The following is a 20,481-nucleotide window of genomic DNA, read 5'->3' on the forward strand; positions in this document are numbered from 1 at the left end:
GGATCACTTCTGTTCTCCCAAGAGCTACAGCAGCTTGCAGAGCTGTTCCATAGCAACCAGCAATCAAATTTATCTGTGCACCTGAGTTAAGCAGAAGCTTAGTAATTTCTACTCTCCCAAGAGCTGCAGCAGCTTGAAGAGATGTTCCATATAAGCCTGCAATCAAATCTACTTGAGCACCTGAGCTAAGCAGATGTTCAACAATCTCTGTGCTTCCATACACTACAGCAACCTGGAGAGCTGTTCCATAAAACCCAGCAATTAAGTTTGTATGTGCATTTGAGCTAAGCAAAAGTTTAATAAATTTTGTTCTGCCACTACGTGCAGCAATATATAATGCTGTATCATAGGTCTCATCAATAATATCTATAGCATGCCCTATGTCTCTATGCAGTAGCATTTTAAGAATTGTAAAATGACAGTATCTAGTTGCAAATATTATAGCTGCTCCATAATCATAGATTTGTCTGTCTAACATAAATTCAATGAGTTTCTCTAAATTTCCAGCTACAGCAATGCACATTGGTGTCAATAAAGCTGGGTGAAGCATTTTAAGCTCACTCCAGGGTTTTCCCCAGTCATACTTGAAGAAGTTACACTTGATTATATACTGAAGACATGCAATTATTGCCATGTGTAACTGCTCTTCTGTGATATCTATTGCATGACCCAGAATGTGTTGTGCATAGGACAATAAATGGTAAGATTTCCTAGCCACCACATTACTTGTGGGTGGTACAAAATAAATATATTTGATCAAAGTTTTCACAATCATTGCTTCTGTTTGGGAAAACTGTGTTGATCTGAGACTTTCAAAGAATGCTTGAGCAGTATAGTGAACAAGTTGTATAATATTTGAGCTCTTGCCCCTGACTAGGAGCCCACAGCATATTCTGATAATATGCTTAATCTTGACCAGCTGCTTATTATTAGGAAGCTGCTCTATATCTAATCTCATAGCCAGAGCTGTTTGCAACTCTATTGCTGTCAGTGGTCGCTTGGCATGTGAGACCCATCCTAGTGCTAAGAGTGCTAGTTGTCTGTGATCCTCAGGCTGTGATTCAATATATTCTAATGTCCTCTCATAGCCCAAATCTAATGTTTCAGGTAAGTCATTCAAAGCTTGCTCCAGTGCCTCAACTGTGAGAACTCTACTAAGTAGCTTTAGCTGCAGCTTGACCATTAAAAACCTTAAGATTATATGATTATTATATCAAAGTATCATTTGGCAATACTCACATTCCTTTTGCTTTGAGGATTAACTTGTTGATGATTTGATACCTCAAGTTATAATCTTCAAATATAAAATCCATAAGGGTATGATGCTGTTCAATTTGTGTTGAGATATACAATTCCATATCCTGATCATTTGCTCTGATACTTAGAGCAATGACTGGCAGCTGGAGGGGAGGATGAATGTTGGGACGACACATAACCATGATATTTATATTCTCTCCAAGCTTGGTAAGATGCTTGATAAGTCCCAGATATTCTCCACCCATATACTCATCAAGAGCATCTATAACAATGTACACAGTCTTGAGATCTGTGACTAAAGATAGAATCAAATGTTCAATTTCATACAAGCTTATACTGGTCTCCTTCTCCTTATGCAGAGCAAAGAGTTTTTTGGCTGCTGCAGTATCCTTTCCTATGATCAGCTGTCTATATACTGCACCAAGCAAGTTCTTGACTGTCTGGATCCCAGTTTCCTTATAATTGAGATACATAACAGCTACTCCAATTCTTGAGTCTGTTTGATTAGCCTCAAGAAGATGGTCCACTACTTTTGAACTAAGTCTAAAATCAGAACAAGCTTTTCAATTTCAAGGCCAGGTCAAATCTTACACCAGCACAGTCTTCCCCATACCAGCTAGTTCAGATTAGTTGTTGAAATCATAGTTAATATATTGGTTGAGCTTACGGATCCCAGTGCACCAGAGTATATGTCCCCAGGTCTCCTTCCATTCTGAGAAAGCAGGATGCTCAAGAAGCCAGTCACCTGTATTCTCCTGTCGTGTTTCACAAATAGTATCATGTACCAGAAAAAAATTGATTGGGGAGATCCAGTTCATCAGCCTTGTGTGCTCGTCAGCTGTTGTATTTGCACTTCAGATCCAAGACCAAATGTTGCAGTGAGCCTACCATCTGTTGGCATGCTATAGATTCTATAACCAGTCAGTTGATCTGGATCCCCAAACCAGATAGCTGCACACTGGGGGTAATCTCCGGTTACAGTAATCTGTGGGCCCTGTCCGGTCCCTCCGGCGCCGCCACCAGAGCCCCCCGGCCCACCGGCACCCCCTGCGGACCTTCATACCATGACAGTTTTGATGAGTTTTGATTGCGTACCAGAGATGTTCATAATTGGCGGAGAGCCCAGATTCATGATTCGAGAGCGGGGATTCTACAGCAGAAATAGCGAGATGCCAGACGGCGGGAGGCAAAAGAGTCGTGTGTGAGAGAGAGAAGTCACCGTCTTATAAGTGCTTGCCATGAGAAGCTTAGTCGCTTACGCCACTGTACGCCAGCCATCGACATTGGAATCTTGATCTGTCGTCCCTCGTTTATGACTGCAAGGAAGCGGTTGTTATTAGCGACGAAGACGGTAAAGATAAGCCCGTCGCTCGCGATACATTCAAGGTGAGTTGCTGTTGTTGATTGAGCTTGCCGCCGCTAACTCTTGCTTGTTACCGGGCCGACTCTCCCTGACATGCTTACCTTCTCTCAGTTTGGGCATTGCGCAGACTGAGATTCCTTCTGCATTCGCTGTAGAAATAGTCAGTTTTGCGTAAAACGTCATTTGGACCATTAACCTCGTTCCAGGCCTCAACCACTCCACCCGAGCTCAATTTGTTGCCTGCTCCCTCCACCGACACCAAATCGCTGCCCGTCGCCTTCAACATCGAGGAACAAGTCAGTTGTTCCCAGCGCTGCGCTGACCTGCCCAGTGCCTCCCCCCGTCCCCTTGTAAGCTATCTGCCCATTGTCGCCCAGTTTGCTGACCAAGATGGCTTCGCAGAGTTGATTCGGTGGGTTAGGTGTCTGGGACGTGGGGTCTTGCGGGAGCGGAGTTGGCCGAGCGAGATAGCCACAAGTTTGAGCACCCAGTAGTTGGTGCGTTGCCAGATGAGGGGAGGTGGTGGTTAAACGCTGCCGTTTACGCAGGAGAGGGTGAGGTCGGCGCGGCCAAGTGCCTGGAAAACATTTGAATCGGGCGGGCTAAGCCGGACTCACCGCTTTAATACCCGCGGCCATTTCTCTCCCCACTGTTTCCTAGCTCCGAGACGGCCATGTGTCGGGGTCGTAGAGCCATTATGGAAGGGTTATAGTCTGGGGGTTATAGTCTGGGGGTCGTCGCTGGCACGCGCGAAGGACGCGCCGTCCGCTCGATCGATCGGCGGATACAAAGTACGTGAAGTTGATAAATTGTTTCGACTGCGACTTTCTGTGGGATGGCCCTTTGGTAAGTTGCTTTGTTTTTGAATTTCGCGTTGCACTGACCTTTCTGCAGCCCGAGGCGTGAATACTGCGTCGAGCCCCCGAGGTAAGATTCGATGGACTTGTATTGACGTCATTCACAGTGTGTGATCAACTGGTTCCATTCCTTTTCGCCGCGGTAAGTAAGGTCTTGTACAATTTTTGAATCACGGCTAAACAGGCCAAAAACATAGGAGATGTCACGGTCTTGAAGCTTGACGAATGCTTTCCAAGCTTGTGCATTTCTTCTACGCCCTACGGGACCTGTATGCACGGGTGCGACACGGCTGGAACACCCTGTGCTACATTCAGGCCCCTCTCCGAGTGCCGCGCTCAACGCTTAGCCCGGTTATGGACTTGTTCCTCTTCCCCCCGCCTACAGACCGACACGGCCGGCTACTCGGTCCAGCAAGCGCGAACGATGCTGGCCAGCTGCTCGAGATGATGATTGCCGTTGGGGATGCCTGCAGCAGCCTGCATGTGTCCCGCATCGAGCACTTTGCCGCCGGCCCGGGCGGTAGCGAGTTCCTGGTCGTCCGATTCCGCGACGTCGATGCAGACGGCGTGACAAGTTTCATGATCATCGAGGGGATGGAGGGGCGGCCTGACGCGCAAGGGCTCGCGCCTGAGCACGTGCTTGTTTCCCGCAGCCGCCTCGACACCGATGTCTACGTCATCAAGCCTGGCGCGGCGCGGCTCGCCACTGTCGACGTTGCGCTGACGCTTGCACAGGTCCTTACGCTGGCCCGGAGCGTTCCCGGCCCGGTCGGGGGGCTTTCCTACGTGCGCGTACTTCTCTGCCTAGTCCACCGCGTGATGGGCTGTGACGACAACAACACACTGGTTGACCTCAGTGAGATGGAGGCAGCCTTCCGGGCGTGTTTCACGCACTTGATGGGCCGGGTTGTCGAAGTGCGCACATAGGCACTGTCTAGTTGCTTTAGTCCTCTATAAATTGACCTCCTTGAATGATCATTGGGCTCCTACTACTTGCCTTTTCTTTCAAACTTTGTTGTTCCATGCCTCCCCTCAGAACTTCAGAAGTCCAATGGGTACTTACCTTGATGAGAGCCATTGAGAGAGGATAAGGCCAAAAGCAACAGAGGCTGAACCAATGAGTCTGATATAGTTAAAACTGAGGTTGGTCAGTATTATGTGATGCAACCAAAAAGGGAATATTTCTACACTCAAGTGCTGATGGCACCTTATTTTTTCAAGCCAAACATTAGGTTGGACAATTAGACTTCAAATGAACAGAAGCAAGGCAGAAAATCGTCAGATTCAACATAACATGGCGTAGTCATGATAGTAGTAAAAGTAGATGATGGCATTGATATGTAGTACAAAGAAACGTGCTGATACTCATTTGTTTTCTTTCAAACTTTGTTTTTACCTGGGCCCCGGGAATATTACAGTACTCCCCTCAGAGGTGCAATAGCAGACTTGTTGATATGATTTATAAGGGTATGTTGATGAGAGGGGACAAGGCCACAAGCAGCAGAGGCCGAACCTTCCCTGATAATCCAGCTGATGACTCTGAAAACTGTCATGTGAACCAAAAAAGGGAATATTTTATATATTTTATATGTGCTGCCAGATGGCAACCTTGTTTTTTCAAGCCAAACATAATTAGACTGCAAATGAACAGAAACAGGGCACCAGAGCACAGAAAATCGTCAAATTCAACGTAACATGTCGTAGTAATAGTATAGTAGATGATGGCAATGATAGTACAAAGAAATGGCGCAAGGCATACAAGAACACAGAAAAACGATAAGTTAGCATTACTTCGTCGTCGTAGATTGCGTGGGAGATGGTATTTTTCATTAGTCCGTCTAAGGTGCGTAAACAGAGCTCCTTGGCGTCCTGGGTCCAAACAGTCCCTGGGGTGGCTGCTCTGGCGCAAGCAAAGTCGGTTCGCGAGAAGGCGGGGTCGGTGCCATACCCGGGTCAGCTAAACCAATGTCAGTTCGAAGAAAGAAAAAAGCTCGTGTCACTCACGTTGCCAGGTTGCCCATGACCGCACTTGACTTCGCGGATCCATTCCGTGGGTCGTTGGCGGCGGCCCTCCTCCCGCTGCTGCTGGGGGCGGTTGTGGCGCGGGTGCTCCGTCTTTCTTTTTCGGTTTTCTCGGTGGAGGCGGTCCTCGCTGCGTGACCGTTCGCCAACCCGGCCGTGCTTGCGGCAAATCAGGCGGTGGTGGAGGCGGTTGCGGTGGTTGCGGCCCAGCATCTCCAGCAGCAGGTGGTTTCCAGTCAGGCTCGAACTCCCCGCCAGGCCCGTATTTGGACTTCATCGTAAGGAGATAGCCCAATTCGTGCTGCAGCGCTCGTCGCTCTTCGCGCAGTTTTCCGACTTCACCAAGAAGCATGCGGACTTCAGAAGCAAGAGCTTTGCTGAACTCGTCGAGGTACTACAAACATTATTAGCTCAGTAGTCAAGGTCGCACTTTCACTTACCCCTTGGACATTGAAATCGACTTGTTCTCGCGCAGTGGACCGCACAGCTTCGAGTGTCGCTTCGTGTTGTGCTATACTGTCTGCTCTCCAATCTGAAGAATGAATCAGCATCATCAATCATAAAACACAAGCGACTCACTCTCGGAAAGCGCAGTCAACAGCTCCCTCTGCTCTGCATTTTGCTGCTTCAACTCCTCAATGATTTTCTCCAAGTTAGGCTTCGCTGCCTCGGCCGCTCGCCATTCTTCCGTCCTCGCACGATCCTCCTCCATCCCGTCGTAAAGTCGATGAACCATATCCTTCAGCTCGATCCATTTGTCCTCTTTCTGCTGTCTATGTTCATCGTCAACCTTCCACCGCTCCAGCATCATCGATTTCTGCTCCTCGCATATACCACGTTGATCCTGGACAAGGTTCGTGATATCACCCAACTGCGCACTGATCTCCTCGTTATTGGCGTAAGCAGCGCGTTCGCGCTCTTGTGCCTCGGCAGTGTCGGTGTTTCTCAACTGTCTCTCGTTCTCCAGCTCCCCTTTTAACGTCGCCAATTCCTGCTCTAGAGCCCTCACTCTCGCCTCTTTCTCCTCCATCACAGCCTGCCTCGCAGCATCTCTCTCCGCCTCCAGTCTGGCCCTTTCCTCTCTCATCTCGGCCATTTCTCTCTGCAACAGCTCTCGCTCACCCTCCACAGTATCACGGATCGTTCCGGCCATAATCGACGCCGCTTCCGCACTCGCGGCCTGCTCCATGGTATGCATTGATGCGCCATCACCTCCCGTCGCAGCAGTGTCGTCCATCGGGCCAGGACGATAACTGAAAGCAGTTTGAGGTCGGCTGCGAGGAGCCCCGGCCATCGAACCCGGTCGTGGTGTGGCAGTTGGCGTCGCTCCTGGTGGGCCACCGACATCAGCTGGGGCCCCCAGATCTTTAGCCCCCCATCTCACCCGCTCCTCCTCTCTGTCCCTCAGCTGTTGCTCCCTCCTCGCTTCGTTTTCGAAGAATATCTTGTTCCTCGCCTCCTCGCTGTCCCTGAACTCCCGCTCCCTCCCATCCTCTGCTTCTTCTGCACTCGCAAGCGCCTCCTGCAGCCTCGCCTCGACCTCTTGCAGTCGCTGGTCACGCTCCCGCTCGGCCTCCGCGTGGCCAAGGTCGATTGGTGTTGCCGCAGGCGGGCGGAAGTACCGGTCCGGCGAAGGTGATCTCGCTCGCGGGGCGGCTCGGCCCGGGCCGGGAATAGGTTGGATGGGTTGTATCGCCTCAAAGGAGGGATCGTATGGCCCAGAGGTGTCGAAGGCTTGTCCCGCAGGTTCCTCCGCTGTGTCACGGATAGTGGGCTGTCGGGTCGGCGGGGCAGGAGCAATACCCCCTGAACGCGCCGAACCAGAAGCTGGAACAGGCACAATTGGGGCCGCAACGCTACCAACTTGAGACGGCGGAATAGAAACCGGTGCGTCATATGGCGTCGACGGCACGCCAACAGGTCCAAGGCGTCTGCCTTCCGAGTCATATACCTAGTCGTTCAAGTGAGAATCAAAATATCGTAAAACGAATAAACAGCACATACCACACCGCCTGAAGGGACAACAACATTGCCAGCAGCGTCATAAGCAGTCGGGAGCAGGTTACCCTCAGCATCGTGGTATTCAGGAGCCTGTCCTTGCGATCGCGTGGAAGGCAAACGAAAAACTGAAGGAGATTGTTGCCGCAGTTGACTCGCTGGACCTCTGCCTGGAACCGGAATGGGCACAGGTGTTGATGGGTCAAACCCGTCGTATTGTGAGCCAGCCCCAGTCGGGTGGTAGACGCTGGCTGTTAATGCATCAGAACGGAATTATCATAAGAGACAAGTTAGACTTGCCAGGTCCCTGTCCCGGTCGCGGAGAAATCGGCTCAAAATCAACTTCAGTTGGCGGGGAGGGTCGACTCGGGACCGTGATGCGATGCGGCGGACTTGGACGGCGAGTGCTTGGTCGGCGTCTTTCCCGACTCTCCGGCCGAGAAACTTGAGGGTCATAAGAGAGAGGTGAAATACTTCTGGGTCGGTCAGATCGGCGGCTGGGTCGCTCCCTGTCTCTTCGTCGATGTTCTTCACGCTCATGCTCACGGTCACGTGGTCTTCGCGTCGGACTCGGACTTCGACTCCTACTGCGACTCCTACTTGGACTGCGGCTAAACGACCGTGACCTTGACCTTGAGCGTGACTCCCGGTGTGTCCTGGTCCCCCGTGTCCTTCCAGAGTGATGAGTCCCAGTGCGGGGAATTCTTCGTGGCGAACGAGATCGTGAACGTGAAGGATACCTGGTAGTTGTGGGTGCATGAGTGGGTATATGCGACATGGGAATTTGTGTGCCCTGTTGAGTGGGACCGGGAACGACGATTACAGGTGGTCCAGCAGTTCCAGGGTGAGTACCCGCGTGCGACCGACTGTGTCCTCTAGGAGACCGAGACCTCGAGCGTGACCGCGACCTTGACCTGGACCTTGAACGACGCGAATAATGTCGCGAGGAAGAATGGGGGGGCATCATTGTGGGTACCATCGTCGGCAGACGAGAGGAATCATGATGTCGAGGAGATCTTGATCTTGAGCGCGACCTGCGAGAACGCGAATAGGCCATCCCAGGTGGTAGAACATTGTGGACCGTGGTCCGTGGGGAGTGTGAACGAGATCTCCGATCACGATATCGGTCATAGGCTCGGTCATGATGATATCGGGGATCAAATCTAGGATCACGTGGGTCCATATAAATTCTTCGTGGCGACCGCGAGCGACTGTGCCTCCTGGGACTGCGACTCCTTCGACTTCCCCCGGAAGGAATTATAAGTGGTGGAGCAGTAGTCGTCTGTGGGGCGCCAGGGGCAATGACCACTGGCTGAGTTCTCGAAGGCGACCGAGAGCGATGTCGATAGTGCCGACTACTTGAATGTGATCTTGTTCGTTGCTGGGGTACAATGACTGTCTGTGCTTGTGGTGGTGTCCGTGACCGAGATCGACTGCCTCCAGGAATAATAATTGGCACTTGTGATTGAGGAGGCATTGAAAACTGTCCTGGAGGAGGCATCATGACTGTTTGAGGTTGTTGTTGTGCTGTTGGTACAATAATTTGAGGGGGCGGCGTCCGATGGCGACTTCTGCTTCCACTTCTGCTTCTGCTTCTACGACGGCGACTTCGACTTCGACTGCTGCTCCGTGAACGAACAATGATCTGTGGCTGAGTTCCTGGATAACCAGGCATTCCAGGCATCATGGTCGGCTGCATGGTCGGCATCATTGCACTCCCGGCAGGTTGCGGAATAACAATCGTCGGTTGGACAGGCGTCTGATAGCGAGGCGACCTTGACCTTGACCTCGAGTGCGAGCGAGAGCGTGAACGGCGAGACCGACGTGACCGTCCAGTATCCGTGCGATCAATGATGATTGGTTGTGGAGGAGACCTTGACCGCGATCTTGACCGTGAACGTGACCGCGAACGGCCACTCCTTGTTCTTGTCCTCCTACTGCTCCTTCGTCTCCCGCTGTCTGACGAGCGCGACCTCGAGCGCGACCTTGACCTCGATCTCGATCTGTGGTGTCTTCCACCGCTCCCAGTTTGAATGACGATGGGCGCTTGCGACGCTGGGTGCGAAACACGAGGGTCATATGAAATGCCCGACGGTGTAAACGGAATCGGTCCAGTTGCCGGAGGTGCCGAAGTGTTGATGATGATGGGTTGAGGCTGAATGGGCTGAACAGGTTGCGCAATAGGCAATGGTGTCCCACTCGTTGTCGGCGGTTGAACTAGTATCCGCGTTGGCGTCGAGCTCCGGCTCCTTCTACTCCCACTACGACTTCGACTGCCGCTCCGACTTCTTGGGCTCGAGCTCCTGCTCCTGCTTCGACTACGGTCATCTCGTTCAGACCGCCGTCCTCGGCGTCGACGCCTGCGTTGATCCAGACTTCCTCCACTATCTGTGCTTCCCTCCGATCGTTCGACCGCGATCGGCACAACCGTGGAGTCAACCCGGTCAATCGGTGAACGATCCGGAAACTGCGGAACAAATGGCGTGACCACATCAGCCACAGGCTGAGGCATGGGCATTTGCATCGCTGGTTGGAATGGATGCAGCGGTATAACTGGTGCTGGCCCAGGCCGGAAGAAGATGGGTCCCTGTCCCTGTGCTGGGGCCGCTGGTTGAGCCTGTGGGAAACCTGGGGCACCAAACCCAGGTGGGGGCATATTCGGTGGAATAAACGGCGGGACCGGCTGATCCGGCGGGACAAACGGCTGGTGGTGATCGGCCGGAGGAACAACTGGTGGGATGACGCCGGTACCAGGAGGCACAAAAGCCGGATACGGTTGAAAGCCAGGTATGAACGGTATGCCTTGACCTGGCGCGGGTGGAATAACAGGCGGCTCGCCCCCTTGTCCAGGCACAACTGGCGGTTCATCCTCACGATGCGACGAGCTCGAATCACTGCTGCCATCTGGTGGTGGGCCTAAAGGAATAGTATATCAATAGATAATCAAATGTCAAGCGAAAGAAACACATACCAGGGGGACCTGCGATAACGATTGGCGGGGCAGCAGCAGCGGCAGCAGCGCCACGCATTTCATTCCGAATCTGGTCAACCCGCGCAATAACACCTCGCAGTTCCGCTTGTCGATCATGGACATCCCGTGCGAGCCACTCATTTAGGCCACGCATGTAACGCATCAATTCGCGTTGTTGGTCCACAGTGGCCAACTGGGCAAGTCGATTCTCCTGAGAAAAAAAAATCAGTCAGCAGCAAAGTAAAGCAACAAGATACAAACGCGAAGAATCTCCATCAACTGGGGGAATCCAAACGCAGGTTGTGCACCCTATACATTCGGTCAGTTAACCTGATACCACTCTTTGCAAGAAACCTACAGGTTGCGCTCGACGAGGAGCTTGGGATCCGGGTTGTTGTCCCAGTCCAGATTGTGGCTGGCCGGCTGGAGCAGGCTAAAGATAGAAGTTAGCCAAGCAGACCACCCGAAGATACAATATACTTACACGATACCACGGTTGATGTTCTCGCGAAACATTCCCACCAAGATTACCCAGCGCTGAACGCGATCGACGATGACCACCGTAGTCCTATACAAGCCATCAGCACCATGAAGGGGAAATCATGATAATTCTTACAACGCGTTCGACAGGTGGCCCAGGTGTATGTACTACCACGATATTTAGCCGCAGTTCAAGAAGAAAAGACAAACGCTACTCACCAGGAGGCTGCCGATATGGCTGTTGTGGACGTTGCTCTGGCTGCGTCGGTACATCAGTAATCACAGTCTCTGTCTGAGGTGATTCTGGCTCTTCTAAATCTTCTAACTCTGACTCCTCGGGTGGTTGTGGTGGCTGTTGTCGTCGTTGCGGTAGCGGTGGCTGATCTCGATATTCCTGTCCTTGCGGCGGTGGCGGTGGCGGTGGCTGTGGCTGTGGTTGCTGCTGAGCTTCATCTTGGGGTTGTCTTATCGGCTCAGGTGCCGTCGCTGCTGGTTGTGTCTGAGGGTGTCTCCTCCTGATATTCGCAAACAGATCCGGCCGAATCGGATCTGATGGCGGCGCAGTAATCGGTCTGCCGCTATCCAGGTCTAACTCGCTCCGCGGCCGCAACCCACGATTCTCTACCTCGTACCGGAAGCGCACGAGCTCCGGGGGGTATTCCGCCTCTCGCAAGGGGCCAAGGCTGACATCGTCGCTCGACAACAGATCGTCGAGCTGTTCCGCAAAACTGCGTCCCGCTGGTGGTGCCGATGGAGCGGGCTGTTGCGGCAGAGGATACTCGCGAGGAATGATTGAAGGCCATGAGCTCGAACTTGAGCCGCCGTCGCTATCATCTGGCTGGTAGTCGGTTGGGAGAGTGAACGCTGGCGGTGCTTGAGTTGGACGCCTCATCAACTCCAGCAAGATCTCCTCGATCCTCCTCATGCGATCGTGCAAAGCTGCATCAGGCTCACCCTGCCTCTCGACCAACCGATCCAGCATATGATTTGTCGAAGTCTGGTTCACCCTCAACGCGCCTAGCGAGCTTTGCAGGTCCTCCATCAATGCAGCATAGTCCGGCCCTTGCGGGAGCGGCAAGGACCCGCGAACTTCATCCAGCATGCGTCCATGGCCAGCAGCAGCGTCGGCCAGTCGATTGATCGCATCACGGATATCACCCAAATCCGGAGGCGGCCGGGCCGTCGGCGCCGAACTTGACGAAGAGGATGAAGATGACGACGGCGGCGAGTCCGGCTGGAACAGACGTTGCGGAGTCGGTGTCTTGGGGATTGGCTGTAGTATCTCCATAGGCGGCGATGCAGCACGCGAAACAACCTCGTCGTCGTCATCCTCAGGAATTGTCGCGGGCAAACTGGGATATGGCGAGTCCGGGTAGGGCGAAGGCAAATCATCGTCAGAATAATGCGAAGACAAGTACGACATTGTTGTCGCACTGCTTGGCCAACGACGGAGGCTGCTTGCGGCTTCTGACGGCGGATGGGAAGGGGGAGGATCGAGATAGTGGATAACCGGTTCATCGGGAGCTTGGACCGAAACCGGGGCTGATGGTGGTGGTGGGAGCGGAGGTGGAGAAACCGGTGCCAATGACACTGGCGCTGGTGACATGGGTGAAGGGATGTCGCTAACAGGAGCAGGCGCCCGGTGCAAATAATCGGCCAAGTCGCGCAACTCGTTCCGCAACGCACGAACATTCCCAGCAATCTCGTCGTTCTCTCCGACTCTTACGTCGGCCAGTCGGTGTATCTCATCAGCCAGGTACTCCAAAGTTACACCTTGAGTGCTTGGCTCGCCTTCGGCCGGGATTGTCTCCAACAACGAGCGGACAGATGGCACATCCCCGTGGGGTGTCGACACGCTGACTGAGCCAGAAGCATCAGGGGTCTGCATTGTATGACTTGAAGGCGCAACAGAAGACTGGCAGACAAGTCAATACGCCACAAAAATGCAGAGAAAAAAAAGTTACCGCAGGTCGACTTGGTTTGGGCGTGCTCAGCAAACTCGTCGTTGTCGCTTCGTCGAAAATTTCTTCCTCAAAATCATCCTCCTCCGTCTCTGAATCAGGTAAAGAAGAGTCCGACAGCATTGAACTCTGCGTAAGCAGGGATAAAGACCGTCCCAGCGAGGTAGAGCCAGCACCTGTGGGTAGTCCCAAACTCGAGGGACTCGACACGCTCGACAAAATAGTCGATGGCGCTTGAACTGGGGTCGCTGGTCCCAGAGACAACGAAGCAACTGAAGTCGGAGATCTCGGAATCGTGCTTAGACGATCAAAGGAGGAGAATGATGCAGTCGGTCGAAGGAAAGATGTTTCGCCGGAAACATCTGGCCCGTCTGGTAGTGCAACTGAACCGACGGAAGGCGAAGGTGCAAGAATAGACGATTCGTAAGATCTATCCGAAGTCGCTCTCGATGACGCTGCGGACGAAGACCAGCCGCTTCGCAAATTCGACAAACGACGTTGAAGAGGCGTCAACAGCGATGACGAAGTAATTGAGGAATACTCGGAGGAAGTCTTGGTTAACGAGGAGGGATATTCGAATGGACTGAGTGGCTCTTCCGACTCGAGTGGGGATGGGCCGGAAAGTGGATCCGATGAAGCTGAAGACAACTCCAGCGACATTGGAGTCGCCACATCTGAAGATTCGTCGTCCGTGCTATGAAACGAGCTCGGCATTTCGAAAGTCTCCGATTCAGTTATCGACGATGATATATCCGATTCGCGACTGGATTCAGAGGACGGCAGTGGTGGTAAATCCGTTGTCACCGATGAAGGAGGTGATGGAGGAGAGGGTTCTGAAGAGATAATTGAAGATGGCAGTGGAGGAAATTCAGTGGAGACTGAGGATGGTAAAGGCGGCAAGCTGTCCGAAGAAGCGACGCTGGAAGGAGGCAATGAGGGGTAAGTTGACGCCCTTGATGAAGGCAATGGTGGATAACTTGATGCCCTTGACGAAGGTAATGGCGGATAGCTTGAAGCTCGTGATGAAGGCAATGGCGGATATTCAGAAGAAGCGACTGAGGAGGGAGGCAATGGCGGATACTCTGAAGAGGCCACACTCGAAGGAGGTAGTGGTGGATACTCCGAATCCGAAACTGAAACGGTTGAGGGTGGCAAAGGCGGATAGACTGTGTCCTCAGTGACTTCCGACTGGATAGTCGGTACCAACGAGGGTACACGATGTAGACTTGGCTCTTCCTCTTTCTCGTCTTCCGAAGGCAAGATGCTTGGAAGTGGTTTGGGGGTTCCCATTTCAGAAGGGATCTCGCCATACTCGCTTGGTTCGGAAGCAGTTTGGTAGGCCGATTCGGACGGGATTGTCGGGAAAGACTCGTATGACGAGTGAGACGAGGGAGGCCGTATTGCAGTGGTGTACTCCGATTCAGATGAGCTTCCTTGATCAGCAGAAATAAACTGATCGCTTGATCCAGATGACGAAGGTGGTGAAACAGTGGGAACATATGGTGTCGACGATGAAGACGAGGAAGAGGATGATGAATAAGGCGGGGTCCAGCCAGACGAGCGAGTCACATCCGTCAGATCCGACGACTCGCAAATATCGTAGCCAGTCTGATTCGTCGAATAAGTCGCTGGTGTTTGCCCACTTCCGCTACCACTGCCTGTGCCCGTTCCCGTGCCAGAGGCATTCTCGTTGCTGTCGGAAGGCTCCTCCTCAGTCGTGTTCTCCTTGTCTGACGATGAATACGAGTAAGATGCATCGGATCGGGAGCTGTAGGTATAACCAGACGAGCTTGACCGTGGTCCACTAACAAGTCCCAGTCCGGGTCGCCTTCGAATTTCGCGAGCCCGAGCAAGCGAAGACACTGTTCCAGTGCGGGAAACAGGTGACCCAGTCGAACCTGACAATACAGAGCCTGAGCCATAACTGTAGCTCGAGTACGAGTACGAGTCCGAATAGTCGCTTTGGGAGTCGCCAAGCATGCTTGCGCTATCTGGACCACGATAGCTCAACGAACTCGGCACGACACTGAATGACCCAGTACCACCAGACTGGGAGGGACTTCTGGTGAGCGAAAAGGTGTTGGTGCCGGTACCAGTGCGAAGACCGACAGAGTTGGAGTAAAGAGTGCTCCTCCCTGTTGTGCCTGTTGTCCGACTCGCGCTCCGACTTTCGCTATTGCTGCTGGTGCTGGTTGCGCTGCTCCTCTGACTCCGACTGTCCGCCGACAAGAATACATCGTCCGAGCTGCCCGATGCAGTGCTTGAGCGATTATATGCCTCGTCAAGCTGGCCCATAGACCCACGACGAGCACCAAGTCCCCTTCTTCGTCCCGCAATAGCACGAGGGTCGCCACGATAGACATATTCCCCTCCAGTAATGACACTGTCGTCAACAGTGCCAGTATGGTGCGAGGAGATAAGAGAAGGCTGTCGGCGGATGTTGGTACCCGTGGATTCCGTCCGAGTTTGAGTGGTATCGGAGATATAAGTCCTCGTTTCAGTAGGGGTAAAGGAACGGGTGTAGTCATCGGTATAGGTGTACGTGTCCGTCCTCGTCGGCGTGTACGTTCCTGTCCGCGTGCCGATAGGAGTATAGGTTCTCGTGTAGGCCTCCGATGGTGTAAATGTTCCCGTTGCTCGACGATATCCACGAGTAGAGCTTGTACTGCTTTCTCCAGAGGAAATGTCTGGTATGTCAGCCATCGGAGGGACGAAGACCGTGCTTCGACTGCCATTACTGGCTGAGCTTCGATGGCTGCTTGCACTATCAATGGACAATATAGTCCGGATACTTTCAGAACGAGCGACCCCACTACGAGCGCTTGTACTTCCTTCGGCATCCGAACCCGCAGACGAGTCGTCCAGAATTGGCGGACGATGGACGGCTTCCCTACAAAACGAATTAGAAAAAAAAAACAAGTAACAAGCAAATGACACACCAAAGACGTTCGACCCATTTCTGCCTCTCGAGCATGCTTTCCGCAGCGAGTCGCTCAACACCATCTTCGTATATCATTTGGAACGGGACTAGCAGATCGACAAGTGTGTCGACGCCTGGTTCACCTCCTTCTATGGCACCAGTCAGGCAAATCAACGGAAATGAGGCAAAAAAGACATACCACTTTGAAGTCGGGCAGCGACAGTTCCAACATCATCTCTTGCGCTCGGGTGACTTGGGCTGGGCATGCTTTGCACTGCGGTGCAGTTTAGGAGATCCAACCCAACTATACCACGTCCACCTCCAGGTGCAATCCACGAAAGGAGTAGAAGATGCGGGTATAGCAGAGCTTGGCAGCGTTGCCATCGATAAGGTGGCGGAGCATGAACATTGAGGAACCAGAGCTGGCCGATGTGCAAAGGCTAAAAAGGAGGGAGAGTAACCAATCAGTCACGGATGACATGAGCACGTGTGCTTATGTAAACTCACCGGCTCTGTACTTTGAGCGTATGCATTCAATTCAGCCACGTTTAGGCTGGGAGGGGTACCGCTGGCTGCACTTCCACGTCTCCCACTTCGCAAACTAGGCGAGCGACCACTTCGCAGACTGGTAGCATCATCCGCCAAACGACGCATCGCGAACAAATCTTCTGACGAAGGCTGGTCGCGCTCGGTAGGCAATGGAGGAAGAGGGTGGTCGTTGCTGCTTTTCGAAGACGTCCTGTCGCTCGAAGACGAAGACGAGGGCGACTTTCCGGATGCACGTGCTGGGGTCCGTTCCTTCCATAAGGCCACTATATTCCGCACTGAAGCAAGTGGGGAACGAGGACTGCCCTGTGGCGGTCGACGGAGGGAAGGGGGAGTTGTTGCAGTACGTGATTGTGTGTCAGTGTTGGAACCAGACTGGGAGTAGGTTGTTGTATATGTGTGGGAGGGTGTAAAAGCATCGGTCCTCGTTGGGGTGTAGGTGTCGGTACGAGTGTAAGTGTGAGTGTCAGTGTTGGTGTAAGGGTCGGTGCGAGTATTGGTGTAAGTATCGGTGTAAGTGTTGGTGTAAGTGTCAGTGCGGGTGTCGGTTCGAGTGTTCGTGTAAGTGTCAGAATATGTGTCGGTCCTTGTTTCTGGTCGGGTATAAGGCTCTGTTGTCCTCGAACCAGATGGTGTTGTACGACCCGATGTGCTCAACGGCGGCTGGGAGAGCAATGTGCTCATTGAAGGTCTTGTCCGCGAAGGCGTTGTTGGCACAGCAGGCGGCGAAGTCACGCGACTCGACTTCGTTGGTGAAGCTGGCCGTGAGCCAAACGTGCTGTAAAACCCTTGAGCATGGGAGGCCGCACTGCTGAGCTCGCTAATTGAGTGGGCAGGCGTGAAAAACGGCGACGGGCTCCTTGCTGGGGTAGTTATTGTCCGGGAGTGGCTGCTTGGCCCAGGCGACGACTCGAAAACCGCAATCAGCTCTGTTGCCCGTCCTGGAGGCGGCAATCCTGGATCTGTGGAGGCTCGAGAATGCAGAGAAGGAGCAAACACAGAGCGACGGATTTCTGGGGAAGGTGGGGGACGTGTCGCCGTGGAAGATGGCCGTGACTGGACTGTCGACTCCTCCGTATGCTCCGTGATGCGACTGAGTCGAGTATATTGGGGCTGAGGTGGTGGCGAAGCAAATGAAGGAAGCGATGCAAAGGAGGGGGAACCCGTGTACGATGTCGACGAATTCCAGGTCGAGACGGCATTTTCGGTGTCCTCCAGCTCGTCATCCAGCTCATTAAGCGTTGCTTCGACCTCTTCGAGCGAGTTGCTGTCGGTGTAAGAGTCTGGGGACTCTGGTCGCGTCATTGTCGACAGGTCTGAGCAGGGTCAAAATCTAACTTGAGAGACTAGATAGACATTACGCACCAGTGAACGTCGCTGTACCATATCGCGGAGAGTAGGGATCGTCGGAACTGCTCATGAGCAGCACAGTCGGTGGTGGTTTGGTGTCAAAGTGCGAGCAAGTCAACAAACATGTGATGATTTGTGACACCACGCGTGTGATGGTAAAAAGCAAGCGAGAAGATTCCACAACTCCTCCCTTGAGTCTGCCTCTGCGTTGCAGAAGAAAAATTCCAACGCGGACTAACTTTACGTCTCGGAACCAAATATTTTTTGAAACAATACACTGAAATTGCCTCCGCGGGACATGTTTCACAAGACAAGACTGGAGGTCTCAATTGAGTTGTACGATGTAAGACAACAGTGCATCCGATCCACTCGACGCTGGATGGCTTGAACCGTTGAATTGGGAGGCTCGCCGTCAAGCATGACTCGCAAAGCCATCACATCAATGCAACGAGCTTGGTCTCAACTTTCATCGTCTACTCTCCGTTTGGCAGTCTTCGCTGGACGCAGCCATGTTTCTCTGACAAGACGAACGCTCTCCCAATCTCTCGTCGACCCTGCCCGTGCTGAACTGCATTACCACCTTGTCGAACCACCCTCACCATTCTCCGACAAACTTCCCGCATTTGCACTTTCCTTCTTGCCAACAGCACCTTCGTCCGCCTCGAGCAGCACGGTGCTTGGCTGGCTCCCGGCCGCTGCAGCCACTGATGGCCAAGAAGCCGGGTTAAACGACTTCAAGGAGAATCGTGTGTCTGCCTTCTATTACATTCGTAATAATAATAATCCGGAGCCTCCCAGCCCAGTTCCGCTCTCTCTTACACGAGGCGATACAAGCAGGTCTCCGCGAGCAAGTAGACGACATCCAAATTAACGGCGCGGCGCAAATCGGGAGTGGCTGGATGCATATTCATGGTTTGTCCATCTGACTTGCTTATCTACTCGTCCTCACGTTACAGACGATCGAAACATTCCTGCATTGGGCAGAATCGGAGATCCCGACGACATAATTGCCTCTGTGCTGGTCGAGGACGGAAAGGTGTGCTATATTGTGTGGTAATTCCCGTCATCTCATTCGCTAGATCCAACCCGAAACATATCAAGGTGAGTTCAGCCCTATGGTTCCTGTTCCACTCTCAAGACCTATTCCCAGCCATGCCGGCCTATCGACTGTGTACCTCGGATGGCCCAATACAGTTAACATTCGGTCTTGCTCGAAAGCTGCAAACTGTTTTGGAGGCTCGAGCAAGAGCAGAAACGACTTAAAAAGTAACTTGGATATGTACTCAGTAACAAGAGGGTTGATAGTTTCGTTGCAGGCAATTCATACACGAAAGTGCAGAACTTACGTTGACTGATTCCCCAGCGACTGAGCGAAAAGAAAAGGGGTGGTTGAGTGTGACATGCGTTTCAACGAACTGCCAACCGATTTGTTGTTCCAGGTCTGCTTTGCGTTGGCGGTTTATGATCTGTTTACGCTGCGGCGGGTATGCCAGTGGTCTACTCATACGCATGAGATCCTCTGATAATGGCAGGTCTCCCGCAACTTGTGCGATGTAACCAAGGAGCGCACCATCTGGGTGCGGAGAGTGCAACATCTTGTAGAAAAGAAGGCGCTGCTCCCTCATTACAAGCGGAAATACCTGGATCTTCCTACGCAAGCTCTTGAAGCCCTAGTTTGGAGAAGTCAGCGAGTCCAAGATAAATGGCTTAGCGGTGACATGGTCCCGGCGAAAGTGTCTCATCTCTACCTCCCACACTCGATTACATGGCTGCGTCTGGTTGCCGGGCGATGGCTCTTTTGCGCTTTCTCCGACAATTCTGCTAGTGGGATCGGTTGTTGGGACATCATCTCAGTTCTTGCAGGTCATATTCGGCCTATCGCCATTGGTTTCCTCCCTGGTCGAGTCCAAACAGCGCAACTCGAAGTTCAGTCTTCAAGAGTCGTCATTGCGTTAGGGCTCGGACCCGAGTAAGCTCTTTCCCTCCAACATATTCTTTCTGGATTAACCGCTTTTCAGGATGTCTGCGGTCCATGTTGTAACCCTGCAGAGTTCCTCCGCCAACAATTATTCGTTCTGCGAGCTAGCCTGCATAAGCAACTCTTCGCACGTATTACTCCTCTCTGGAAAGTTCATTGGCTGCGCTGTCTATCATGGAGACAACATCCCTCATCTGCTTGACTGGGAAACGCAGACGCTGGTCGGATTCGCGGAACCACCAGGTGGATTAGACGTCCATGGTCGGAGGGTTTGCTTTCCACCCAGACAAATAGGTGGAATCACTGACAGGAACTACAGAGCGTGCCACACAACATGTTCTTGTTGGAAAACATTCTTGTCGTCGCTCGACATATCGGTATTGAGATATATTCCGTCCAAGACTCGCTGTCCTTCATCAAAACCATTCAAATACCAGTCATCTGGGAAATCTCGGCTTGTCGACCTACAGCTTCTTCTCTCCGTCTTATGTTTGTTTCTCCCAAAGGAATCGAGGCTTTTGACGTGGACCTCGAGAGTTTGTTCGACCCAAGTGCAACCTCCGCTCCTATTCATTGCCTTGCGCAAGTCCCACCAGGTCAAGAGAAGACTCGTCTAAAGACGCCCTGGTACAATCTCTGCGTTGGACATATGGGAACCCGAGCCCTGTAAATCTCAGCCGCATCATCCTCACCAAGCTGTAAATTTCCCATGCCCTTTTTCGTCTCTGCTACATTTTCGGATGATAACTATTCCTCATTCAAATGGCCGTCGGGAACT

The 20,481-nt window shown here is 52.6% G+C and overlaps 4 protein-coding genes across 4 annotated transcripts; 2 read left to right on the forward strand and 2 right to left on the reverse strand.

Annotated features, from left to right (window-relative positions):
* Positions 1–3,702: 3,702 nt before the first annotated feature.
* Positions 3,703–4,404, forward strand: MIND_01193200 (uncharacterized protein; the record flags this gene model as incomplete). The annotated part of the gene is made up of 1 exon (XM_037368442.1): positions 3,703–4,404. One exon carries the CDS (start codon positions 3,703–3,705, stop codon positions 4,402–4,404), a length of 702 nt encoding a protein of 233 aa, XP_037215368.1.
* A 911-nt stretch (positions 4,405–5,315) lies between these two features.
* MIND_01193300 (PH domain-containing protein) lies at positions 5,316–8,037 on the reverse strand (the record flags this gene model as incomplete). The annotated part of the gene is made up of 7 exons (XM_037368443.1): positions 5,316–5,434; positions 5,482–5,893; positions 5,940–6,031; positions 6,079–7,450; positions 7,504–7,748; positions 7,798–7,828; positions 7,891–8,037. The coding sequence occupies 7 exons, from the start codon at positions 8,035–8,037 to the stop codon at positions 5,316–5,318; spliced, it is 2,418 nt and encodes an 805-aa protein (XP_037215369.1).
* Positions 8,038–9,431: 1,394 nt separating this feature from the next.
* MIND_01193400 (PH domain-containing protein) lies at positions 9,432–17,795 on the reverse strand (the record flags this gene model as incomplete). The annotated part of the gene is made up of 13 exons (XM_037368444.1): positions 9,432–9,543; positions 9,591–10,413; positions 10,469–10,679; positions 10,730–10,777; positions 10,827–10,901; positions 10,953–11,036; positions 11,085–11,116; positions 11,168–12,863; positions 12,913–15,799; positions 15,849–15,978; positions 16,029–16,269; positions 16,337–17,691; positions 17,741–17,795. The coding sequence occupies 13 exons, from the start codon at positions 17,793–17,795 to the stop codon at positions 9,432–9,434; spliced, it is 7,749 nt and encodes a 2,582-aa protein (XP_037215370.1).
* A 372-nt stretch (positions 17,796–18,167) lies between these two features.
* MIND_01193500 (uncharacterized protein) lies at positions 18,168–18,988 on the forward strand (the record flags this gene model as incomplete). The annotated part of the gene is made up of 5 exons (XM_037368445.1): positions 18,168–18,471; positions 18,524–18,637; positions 18,682–18,761; positions 18,805–18,826; positions 18,876–18,988. The coding sequence occupies 5 exons, from the start codon at positions 18,168–18,170 to the stop codon at positions 18,986–18,988; spliced, it is 633 nt and encodes a 210-aa protein (XP_037215371.1).
* Positions 18,989–20,481: the final 1,493 nt, after the last annotated feature.

The sequence above is a fragment of the Mycena indigotica genome (assembly GCF_014461135.1).
Source record: "Mycena indigotica strain 171206Taipei chromosome Unknown Mind.scaff0011, whole genome shotgun sequence".
In the NCBI taxonomy this organism is placed as follows: domain Eukaryota; kingdom Fungi; phylum Basidiomycota; class Agaricomycetes; order Agaricales; family Mycenaceae; genus Mycena; species Mycena indigotica.